The 12,403-nt window shown below is 42.3% G+C and overlaps 1 protein-coding gene across 1 annotated transcript in view; it reads right to left on the bottom strand.

Annotated features, from left to right (window-relative positions):
* The window catches only part of LOC136869567 (uncharacterized), a 394,710-nt gene extending 382,762 nt beyond the window's left edge, over positions 1-11,948 (bottom strand). Inside the window, exon 1 of the mRNA XM_067144860.2 lies at positions 11,546-11,948. Coding sequence (XP_067000961.2) covers positions 11,546-11,728 — 183 coding nt within the window. The 5' untranslated portion in view covers positions 11,729-11,948. The remainder of the gene's footprint in view (positions 1-11,545) is intronic.
* Between the last annotated feature and the right edge of the window lie 455 nt (positions 11,949-12,403).

Genomic DNA, 12,403 nt, shown 5'->3' with positions numbered 1-12,403 from the left:
CGCCAAGTTGAGTCCAAGGAGTCCCTCGTTTGTCTAATGGTAGTGGGACTCCATTACTCCTATAGGTCCGAGGCTTGCTTAAAATATTCTGAGCTCGGTAAATTATGTGAGCAGGATGTTGTACTTATTCATAGTGCCAGTGAGGATCTCTCTTCTAACGTGTTAGAGGACCGCCGGTGAATTTAATAGTCCTAGCCACCTGAGCACAAGGAGGACTCTGATTCAGAGTATGTCCGAGATGCCTACTCGTATACCATAACAACTGGTATGCCACTCAGCCGTTGCCGATGGTTCACGAATTAGGACCTGACTACAGTGACCCACACCACAAACCAAGTACTCCAACTGAGAAGGCTAAATTAAAAGAGGATTACGTGTGGCTAAGAATGCACTGTCTTATCCAACAAATATATGAGAAGATCATCATACTGCATTACCAAGGAAAGAGAAGCGACTTGAGTCAAGCTTTCGTATTTCCTGTTGTTACGCACAGCTGTGAGTCCGGGACTATTCATGTTCCATGTCGTGGGAGAATCAAGACTTTGGAGAAAAAATGCTATCACAGAATACTACGATCACGCGTAGCAGAAGTTCTTATCACACGCCTCCCCCCACACCTCCCAAGAATAGTGGCACAACTAAAAAGAAAATATCATTACAGAGCGAGTTGGCCGTGCAGATACGGGCGCGCAGCTGTGAGCTTGCATTCGGGAGATGTCACGGCCGCTTCCTTCCAATTCCAAGCCCTTTTCTATTGCATCGGTGCGCGAAAAGCCAATTGTAAAGAGTTATTTTTCAGTTATGACATACACCATATGCAAAAATAACCACTTTTTCGATGAAGAAATCTGCCATAAGTGTGAATCCTTTCCTTCTTGTGAAAAATCACAAATGCTGTTATACCACTTCAGAATACTGAACATCGTCAGTCAAGAATATTGACACTTCTTAATTGTGATATATTTAATCGAAATTCTGTGAAAATGTGATGTAATAAATGCTAAATTTTAACAGGCAGAAATAGTCTGATAAAATATATATTCTAAACTTGTAAATGTGTTTTCTCTGAAATGTTCATTTTGAGTTGTGTCAATATTCTTACAGAGGTGCGATATGACTCCGTTCTGAAGAAGGTAAGGATGGCCCCTAACGCACGGCTACTTCCAAGCATCAAAAGGCAAATACAGGTACTGAAAGTTTTCGGCCATGTCATTCGGCAATACGGCCTCGAAATGCATTTAATCCAGGGCAAAGTTGATGGAAAACGGCAGAGAAGAAGTGCCTCGAACCGGTACATTGACCAGATAACGAGTATGACGAATCTGCCTTCCGCTGTGTGCATTATTCTTCTTTCCAGAATCGAACCGCCGCTAAGAAGAAAAATAAATGCTAGGACTTATCTTCATTAGAACCACGGGCACTATTTTCCCAATCCTATCACCTCCCTATCATCATGTTGCAGAATACCTTGGAAGTGTTACTGCACCGTTAAAGCTACTAACTAGTAAAAATGGAACGTCGAATTAGTCATTATCCTAACTGGAATCAAATCAAACTGCCTGTATGCAGTACCAGAGGCTCTACGATAATAATAATAATAATAATAATAATAATAATAATAATAATAATAATAATAATAATAATTTGTAAATTTTTAAAACTATGTTTACTGAATATTGGCTATGTGCATTTTCAAGTCAAGTGAACTGTAAGCTCGAAGTACTTGGCGACATGTTACAGAACTAGCTGCCGTAAGGGCAGGTCGAATAGTCAATGTAGCTATCTTCCACTTAACCTGTCACGAGAAGTCGAATGATCATTAAAATAATAGGATCGTGAACAATTACTGGGGCTTTCATTAACATTTAGATTGTGTTCTTCCTGCCATTTATCTCGACCTACAGTAAAGGGCACACAGTAAATGTCAGCAGGTGGACGCTGCCGTGCGAGTGAGTCTGCATACTTCACAAGGGAAAGGAGATCGGTGACTAATTATACCTAACAAGAAAATGAAAGTTTCATCTCGTCTTCCATACCTTCATTTTATAATCTTAGTTGATTATCACCGGGCGAGTTGGCCGTGCGCGTAGAGGCGCGCGGCTGTGAGCTTGCATCCGGGAGATAGTAGGTTCGAATCCCACTATCGGCAGCCCTGAAAATGGTTTTCCGTGGTTTCCCATTTTCACACCAGGCATATGCTGGGGCTGTACCTTAATTAAGGCCACGGCCGCTTCCTTCCAATTCCTAGGCCTTTCCTATCCCATCGTCGCCATAAGACCTATATGTGTCGGTGCGACGTAAAGCCCCTAGCAAAAAAAAAAAAAAAAAAAAAGTTGATTATCACGGGCTACTAGCCAAGGCGTAGCGCAACGTTGTTTCACTTGGAAGGAAGAGATTTGATCTTTGTTACGAAGGTGAGAAACGTAGAAGCGAGTTTTCCACCTCTAGAACGGGATTCACGTGGTCTTACGGTTCACTCCACACAACAGGAATTAATACCACGTTAATACCTACAAGCAAAAGTGACAGGCATAAAGATATAACCACCCTGCATCTCTCACAAGGGAACTGCCTGGATTGGACCAGACGAGTTGCAATGAAATTTGGCAGAATGATTAATTAAAAGTAAACTCGTGTCCTCATCCTGAGGTGGTGCAGCTCTTTCCAGGCACACCCCCATTGGAGGTGAACTGCATGTGCCAATTTAACCACATACCAGCCCTCCTGTCATTCTTAAATTTCTGGCAGTACCGGGAATCGAACCCGGGCCCCCGAGGACGGCAGCTAATAACACTAACCGTTACGCTACGGAGGCGGAAAAACGTAATAAACTTGATGGTAACAGTCCTATCGCCATAAAATAATATTTACATACTTAATAGTAATTAATTCCACAGTTTTAAGTGGAACACGGAGCATAGCAGGAACCAATAATAATAATAATAATAATAATAATAATCATAATAATAGTGACCGTGGTTTTACTGGACCATAGAAGGGAAGAAGCGTAATGGGTGAATGGCTGGCCAATTTCCATTTCTTTCTTTTCTTATATTTTCTACCCAAAAACAACAAAGATATGACAAGAGGGAAACCTTGACAACAAATACAAGGAAGCTTAAAAGCTAATTAACAATAAGGGGAGAAGGATCTCCATTTTCATACGAGACTTAATTTCACAAAAGTTTAAGTCTTAGACATTAAAGAGGATAGAGAGGTACTAGCCTTTACAAACTGAGTCCTCCGACAGAGGAATGATTCTTACATAATTCAGAGAAAGAAAGAAGCCGTAGCTTCTAGTACAAAGTTCCCACAATGAGAATCGATCCTTCAATTTAAGGTCAATGTTGTACCAAGAAGGATCTAATATCCTGATGACAATTAACACATTACAAACTCCCTTTTTTATGGGCCAGGAAATCACATTAATGTTTAGTGTTAAATATCTCTTAACACCTGAAGCAGAGAATACTTCTTGCTCTAAAAGGGCTAATGTAGCCAATACACGCTACTCTTATAAAAATAGAGGAACCACATACGAAGGTAGGATCGAAAGATCCAGAAAGTTTTACAGGAGTCGAAGCCCATTTTTAATGCTATTTGTTCGGGGCGTCGACCCGTGTGGATCTTTTGCCCTTACTGGCACCATATTGTATAAACCTGCGTGTAATTGGAATGGCAGTAGTGTGGAATGTTGTGAGGAAAGAAGATCAAGGACCGGGCAAGTTGGCCGTGCGCGTAGAGGCGCGCGGCTGTGAGCTTTCATCCGGGAGATAGTAGGTTCGAATCCCACTATCGGCAGCCCTGAAAATGGTTTTCCGTGGTTTCCCACTTTCACACCAGGCAAATGCTGGGGCTGTACCTTAATTAAGGCCACGGCCGCTTCCTTCCAACTCCTAAGCCTTTCCTATCCCATCGTCGCCATAAGACCTATCTGTGTCGGTGCGACGTAAAGCCTCTAGCAAAAAAGAAGATCAAGGACGTCACAAACACCCAGTCCCCAGGCCAGGGATAGTAATCAATACAATTGAAAACCCCTGACCCGGCCGGGAATCCAACCCGGGGCCGTCGGGTGACAAGCGGACGCGTTGCCCCCTACACCGTGGGGCCAGACAGTCGAAGCCCATACTACACGGCTATGAAACGAAAAAAATAATACAAAGGTAGATTACAAAGGCCGGGAAACAAAATTAAAACGGAGGCTGAAAACTCACAAGCACTCCAAGGTAATTCAGCCACTAGAAAACAAAGTGAAGAAGGCGAACGAGGGTACACACTCCTGTATTCTCGCGTATTACAAATTCCCTATTAGGGGTGATTATATTAAGTCCGTGGACTTCCTAGAAGCTCTACATTAAAATTTCATACGAAAAGAAAACTCTACATTAAATTGAAGAAAACGCAGGTCGACCCAACCGTTACATGCTTAGAGGGAACTCTGAAACCTTCCCTTTATTATACGTACATAAATTTCACATGGTTAGATGAAAGTTTCTGCCTTTACCTTATGCCACCTCGTTATGTCACCCCAGCCTCTGCATCTCCCGATAGAGACCTCAGTCACGTAGCACTCTCTTTCGGTCTTGATGAAGATTGGCACATTAGGACCAAAATTCACAGAATTTATAGAGGCTGGTTGACAGTTCTAGAACAATTACGTTATATGCTTTCCCACCGTTGAAATCAAATGTCATAAGGCAGATTCTTACTGGTTGATAAACCTTAGAACAGTAGTGACAACTCGAACATGACAAATAAACAACTAAAGAGTAATCAGGTTACCAAGCTTCCAAACATAAATATTCTCGATAAATTAGTCACAGTACACAACACTAGGTGGCACGAGAAAGTCGCCAGTAGAGAAATCCCTTTGAAATATAGTGAACTTCGTGGATATGGAGGTTTGATAAGTCTCTGTAAATAGCAACATAGTGACTTGAAATAGCGGCAGTTGAAACTCAGGGAGAGGCCGAACTAATGTAGTAGTAGTAGTAGTAGTAGTAGTAGTAGTAGTAGTAGTAGTAGTAGTAGTAGTAGTAGTAGTAGTAGTAGTAGTAGTAGTAGTAGTAGTAGTAGTAATGGCGTTTGACATCGCACCACAATTTTCTCTATTTGATTTCTTTCGCCTTGTACTTCTAGATCTCACTGACACAAATGAAAGGACACCTCATACAACGTGCCACTCGCCGGAATGCAGAGCTACACTAATTGCTATCCACCAAGAACGGCGATATTAGTACCTCAAGAAGGCGGCGCGGTTACATCACCTGATGATGTGATACCTGTCGCTGCGTACATTGATACTTTTGACATAAATATGTCCTATGGCTACGGGTCATCCAAAACTTTGTATTACGGAAGTTAGTGTGACGGAAGTGTAATCCTAGCAACCGTGCAGACTGTGATGTGAGGTATGGATGGATGGCCAGACAATGTTATCTAGCAACCGTGCAGGCTGTGATGTAAAGTATGGATGGATGGATGGCCAGACGATGTTATCTAGCAACCGTGCAGGCTGTGATGTAAGGTATGGATGGATGGCCAGACAATGTTATCTAGCAACCGTGCAGGCTGTGATGTAAGGTATGGATGGATGGCCAGACAATGTTATCTAGCAACCGTGCAAACTGTGATGTAAAGTATGGATGGATGGATGGATGGATGGATGGATGGATGGCCAGACGATGTTATCTAGCAACCGTGCAGGCTGTGATGTAAGGTATGGATGGATGGCCAGACAATGTTATCTAGCAACCGTGTAGGCTGTGATGTAAGGTATGGATGGATGGCCAGACAATGTTATCTAAAAACCGTGCAGACAGTGATGTAAGGTATGGATGGATGGCCAGACAATGTTATCTAGCAACCGTGCAGGCTGTGATGTAAAGTATGGATGGATGGATGGCCAGACAATGTTATCTAGCAACCGTGCAAACTGTGATGTAAGGTATGGATGGATGGATGGCCAGACGGTGTTACCTAGTAATCGTGCAGATCATGTCTTATGGCTGGTGGTTCTCTGAAATTAGCAGTTGTTAATGGATGGATGATCGGGAGAAATATTTATGGTTATTTGATTTTCGCAACGGGAGGAGATATTTCTTTTTGTAAAGCTCACCGGCCAAATTAAGGTTCTGAAACTATTAACTTATTCTACGTCAAAATATGTAATGTCCAATGTTGAGAGTTTAAGTTTTATTGAAGCACGGTACAATGATGAGTAATTGAATTAGAGGTACATTGCGTGTGTACTGTGCGGCATCCACTTTCATCCTGTTGACGGGCGCGATGTGGGATGGTATGGACTACACAAGACACTGGAAACATTAGGGAGCCATATCAATCCACGACCACTGCACAGCCTCTCATGACGTACAGATATTGATGGGAGCATCCTGCAAGTCATGTACTCCTCTTGATAGCATCCCAGATGGGTTCAATGCGATTGAAGTAAGATGACCTTGGGGACCAGAGAAGTATCCTCATGACCATCCAGTGTTCATCAAATCAATTGGCCTCAGTTCGGAAAGGACAGATCAATGTGTTTTCTTGCTGTAGGTACAGGGGCCTATTCCACGAAAGAACTTTGCAACTTTTCACTTTGCACTTTTCAGTTCAGATTTTGTTCCACCATCGCTTTTCAGATTTACCTTGCGAAGTGAAAAGTGAAAAGTGAAAAGTGAAAAGTTAGAAATCTTTTCACTTTTCAAGCCTGTTATGTTCCTCCATTGGTACAGAAATGCAAAGTGCAAAGAAATGAAGTGAAAAGTTTTCATAAATCTTGCAAAGATGATTCCCTTTTCATATGTTAATTAACAAGTATGTACATTAGTTTCTCGGCGTAGAATTTGGTTTAGTGATATAAACACGTTACGACGTGAGCTTTTGTTAGCATCAAGTGAGGACAGTGATGAAGAATCCAATAATAGATATCGCGAGTGATTTCGTATTATCCCAACAGAGGCTGACTATATTCTTGAAATGATCGGTCATTTATTGAAACATAAAGAAGTAAATTCCTTTCCGAAAAAGAACAAATTCTTATGTTTACATTTTTTAGTAAATGGTGCCCAGCTGTACTGTGTAACAGCAATACATGGGACATCAAAATCAATTATTTGCAGAACTGTTACCAAAGTCGTAGATGTTATAGTAAATGTAATATTTCCTAACAGTACGTTGACCTGATAATCCACTTAATATAGCGACGGGATTTCTAATGAAGGGTGAAAGTCTCTCTGTGTGTATATGTGTTGACAGTACTCTCGTTAACATTGATGTGTGCCATCATTTGAGAGGTTATCTTTAAAGTTGTCAAAAAAAGGATGTCACGTTTCTCCTTGACAACTTCCAGCACAGCCAACTTCTTATAATAACCTTTCTTTCCCATGATAAATACTTTAACGGTACGACAATTATACCGCCAAGTTCGCCGCGAAAAGTAAAGCATTAAAATCATAGAGTATTAGGCCTATACAGTTTGCTCATGGAATAAATTCGATCGGATCACTCATTCGCAAAGACTTTTCACTTTGCGAAGAAATTTAAAAGTACAGCCTAGTTCATGGTGGAACAGAAAGACTTTGCACTTTGCAAGAATTGAAAAGTGAAAAGTGCAAAGTTGAAAAGTTGCAAAGTTCGTTCGTGGAACAGGCCCCAGGTCTCCTGCATTGTGCTGGAGATGAAAGGATGGGTGGACATTATCTGACAGCACGTTCCTGTACAGTCCGCTAGTGAGGAACGTTCGTAAATGTATCAGGGATCGCAATGCATCCTTCGTAAACACTCCATATAAGGATACTACAACCGCCGGCCTGGGCTATACCTTGCTGGCAACAGGAATCAATTGCCTCATGTGCTTGGCGACGCACTCATACCCTCATCTAAACTCATCTGTACATGAAACCTTTTTTCCATGCTTTGAGAGTCCAATAGCTGTGTTCCTTTCGCCATCTCCGTCTTAGTGTCTTGTTATGTGCTGTGAGCAAAGGTACCCTAGTCGGTTAGTGGCTTCTGCACTCCACTGCGAGATGGTTCTAGATGGTATCTGCTTACACTTCGTTATTGTCCACCATTGCGTTTGCAAATTATCTGCTGTGCAGTGATCTGTCTGTCCGCTGTTACCTTCCGAGTTAGTCGACGGTGATCCTGTCATCAACATGTTGAACACCACGGGTGGCAGTGATTTTGCTCGAATCCATGCACTCATGGTACACACTATGAAACAGCTCATACATATGTCACCGGCAATGTGGCCACGATCAAATACATTGAGATCTCGTGTTTTATCCACCCTTTGCTCAGTTGTTATTCACATGGCTCGTACGATGTCTGACGACAATACAGCTACACGCCATGACAAACAGTTACATTTGCCGGGCCGACCACATAACCATTTCACCATAACTGTTATTTATTTATTTATTTATTTATTTATTTATTTATTTATTTATGTATTTATTTATTTATCGTATGGCATATACATGAACAGTACAATAAATTACAGGTTTATATCTACATTATTTACATAGGTAATCGCCTGTGGCGTCGCCAGGAAAAATTCACTTGTTTTCCATTGAAACGTCTCAGTGGGCATTCTTGTGTGATGTGCTTCACAGTTTGCCTCTCAGCACCACAGTCGCAGCAGGATGACGACTTTTTCTTCCATTTATACAGAAGATCTGCACACACACCATGGTTAGTGCGGATCCCGTTTAACTTGGACCATACTTTCCGCGGTTGTTCAAAGCCAGGTACCTTCTGTGTAATGCTCATTAGTATAGAGTTAAAAAAATAATGGGGCACAGAGCTAGTGCTCCTCATGTGTAATTCCTGAAGGTGTCATAACAAGTGTCATAAGAACAGCAAGCGTGACTGTACCACTGGACCTCAATTGCCACGTCCGGTTATCTGATAACAAGGCAATTAATATAATTTACAAATCGATGACTCATATGCTCTACTGCGAACGAGTGATGAATTAACTCCAATTAATTGAAGACAACACAAGTACGAAAGGTAACAGACTAGTGAAAAGTAGTGGGACAAGTTCTGTATTTCCACTCCTGCAGTCGAGCAAGGAAACAAAGTTCATACGGCGACGATCGGATAGGGAAGGCCTAGGAGTGGGAAGGAAGCCTGGTGTGAAAGTGGGAAACCACGGAAAACCATCTTCATGGCTGCCGACAGTGGGGTTCGAACCCACTGTCTCCCGGATGCAAGCTCACAGCAGCGCGCCCCTAATCGCACGGCCATCTCGCCCGGTGATTGAATCAGGAAGTCTTGTACGGATACCCAGTTCCTCCAGTACAGACACATTCGTTTGATGTTCAGTCACATGAGATACGTGGAATGCGCCGATACACCCACACCTCAAAGCTCTCATTTATTAAATGGCTGTCTGATTTTATTCAATGTGAGTGTTGAAAGAGTGGACCATACGTAACTTGGTGTACTTAATTACTTCCAAATTCTGTTCCGACTTTGTGGTCGCTGCCCTGGCCATAGCAGTTCTTCTCTTGTTTTCCTCTGAACATTTACCCCTGCGTGGCAGCCCAAATAATACGTACACACATTTCTGTCACCCTCAAAAAGACCGGCCACCTCACTTACGTCACCGTTTAGCTGCCTGGCTGTCTATCCTCTGTTGATTTGCAAAGCCATTTTACTCTATATAATGAAATACAAAGCTGATTAGTTCAGGCTTATTCTCAACCGACGACATGAATACATACCATAGGTAGCGAAGCAAGTGTGAATACATCTTGTCACGCGACAAACCCTCCTCCCGCCCATTTCAGTAATAATATGGCCTCAGCTACCCCGTGCAAACATTTTATTTTACACCATTTAGGCTGCCTGCGAGCCAATTTCTATGTTCCGGTTTACTTTACCAAACGGTAGAGTCTGGTAGAGCAAAACCGATTCTCTGTTGGGTGAACTATGGCTGAACGTTAATTACTTTTGGCAGGTAAACACCAAATGTGTCACCAGAGATCGTTTACATGAAGACATCATATGACGTGGAGTGTCGAATGATTTTTCCAACCTTGAAAAATCCGACTATATTTGCCGGGGTTTGAACCCGCGATCTTGGAATAATAATATGAATAATGCTAATAATATAGGCGTCAAAAGAAGACGTTCACTCGGTGAGCCGAACCTGTCCTCGAACACTCCGGGCACTTATAGCCATGCGATAAATAAATAAATAAATAAATAAATAAATAAATAAATAAATAAATAAATAAATAAATAAATAAATAAGTACATGGAAAGCTAAAAGCTAAAAGTGGGCTGGGAACATGTGGGTAAAAGGAGACGAGCAGCTCGACTAAGCGGTTATGTTCAGAGCTATCAGTGGGGAGATGGCGTGGAACGGAGTCCCTGGGTTCAATTTCCGGCAAGGTCAGGGATTTTTACCTGGATCTGAGGACTGATTAGAGGTCCATTTAGCCTACATGATTACAACTGAGGAGCTATCCGACGATGAGGTGGGGACCTCGGTCTAGAAAGCCAAGAATAACGGCCAAGAGGGTTCTTCATGCTGACCACACGACACCTCGTAATCTGAAGGCCTTCGGGCTGAGTAGCGGTCGCTTAGTAGGCCATGGCCCTTTGGGGTTGTGGCGCCACAGGGTTTGGTTTCTTTGGTGTTTTTAAAAGTAGGGAAGATCACAGTATGAAGATACACTTGCAATTCAAGAGGACAAATTTGGAGCAAAGATTCGTTTACCGAGCAAGTGGCCGTGCGGTTGGGATCACGCAGCTGTGTGCTTTCATTTGGGAGATAGTGGGTGCGAACCGGCACCCCTAAATATGGTTTTTCGTGGTTTCCCTTTTTCACACCAGGCAAATGCTTGGACTGTACCTTAATTGATTCCACGGCCGCTTCCTACCCTCTCCTATCACAACGTCGCCATCAGACTTCTGTATCGGTGCGACGTAAAGTAAATCGTTAAATCGTTTACAGGAAGAGGAGTTAGGGATTGGAATAATTTATCAAGACAGATTTTCGATAAATTTCACAATTATTTGAAATTATTTACGGAAATATTGATAAACAATTGATAGCAATCTGCCGCCTATCCGACTGCCCCAAATACAGATCTGCGCTGATTGATTGAAGCATATCCCTTCAAAAAAGTAGAAACATATGTTAGCCTATACTGACGACTACATCTTATTTTTATTGTTTGATAAATTAACACATGACGATAACTACCGAAATGAAATTTTTTGCTTATATGAAGTTATTTTGAAGGATATGACCTTCAGACAAAGTAAAAGAAGTTTGGCTTACTCCTAGTTAACTTAATGGTGTTTTCCGCACCCCGGACATACGCTCAAAAACGCAAGGTTGGGTGGGAGAAGAGGGATAGAAAGTCTATGTTAAAACGACCAGAAATCCCTATAGTGCGGAGAGGTGAGTAAATTTGTCTTTTTCTGCGACTGTACAGACGTTAGCACGTGCTGTTTTATAATGTTAGATGAGCCACACTTATTTACGATTACTTCTAAGTTTCTAAGTAGTTGTGGGTCTTACCTGTTGCTCAGATCCAGATGAACGTTTCCGGAACGACGTCAGCTGACACATATCCTCCGTGGAATCTGGAATGTCATGGTGTTTGTGTTTACATGGCAGTGCCAAACTTCGGGCGAGGCGAACCCGGAGTGGCTCCGGTCTGGAGGCTTGGTTCATGTCCACGCCATGGCCTCGAACTCGCATACACTTACTTTCACTTTACATTCTCACAACACTCTCACTTGGCGTTCCACTTGGAGAACTGCCGTGATCTACGACGGCTTATCAATAGTCTAAACATTACATGCCGATGTTATCACACGCACGATGTGCCACTCCTGAATTTGCAGCTGGACAATTGTTATTTCCACTGAAAAACAACGTGCTTCTATGAGTATCCTTCGATACGCCTAGCTACGTTGAGATTTTGTATTAAAAATAAAGTCCTCAGAAGGAAACTATAATTTCACAAATTGCAAATATTACATTTTATTTAATTTGATTAATCTGGCACACAGCAAGGCACGAATGCCCCCAATTAGTACTCATGCATAGATACATTGCATATTTTACAATCATATACGCCGCCTTTAATGGACATTTTCTTTGCTATTTGTTTTACGCCGCACCGACACATAGGTCTTATGGCAACGATGGGATAGGACTAGCCTAGGAATGGGAAGAAAGCGACCGTGGCCTTAATTAAGGTACAGCCCCATCATTTGCCTGGTGTGAAAATGGGAAACCATGGAAAATCATCTTCAGGGCTGCCGACAGTGGGGTTCGAACCCACTATCTCCCGGATGCAACCTCACAGCTGCGCGCTCCTAACGGCACGGCCAACTCGCCAGGTAAAGGACATTTTCAACAACATACCAA

This window comes from Anabrus simplex, chromosome 1 (genome assembly GCF_040414725.1).
Source record: "Anabrus simplex isolate iqAnaSimp1 chromosome 1, ASM4041472v1, whole genome shotgun sequence".
NCBI classification, from domain to species: Eukaryota; Metazoa; Arthropoda; class Insecta; order Orthoptera; family Tettigoniidae; genus Anabrus; species Anabrus simplex.
The sequence above is the reverse complement of the archived record's forward strand: the minus strand, read 5'-3'. Positions and strand labels throughout refer to the sequence as shown.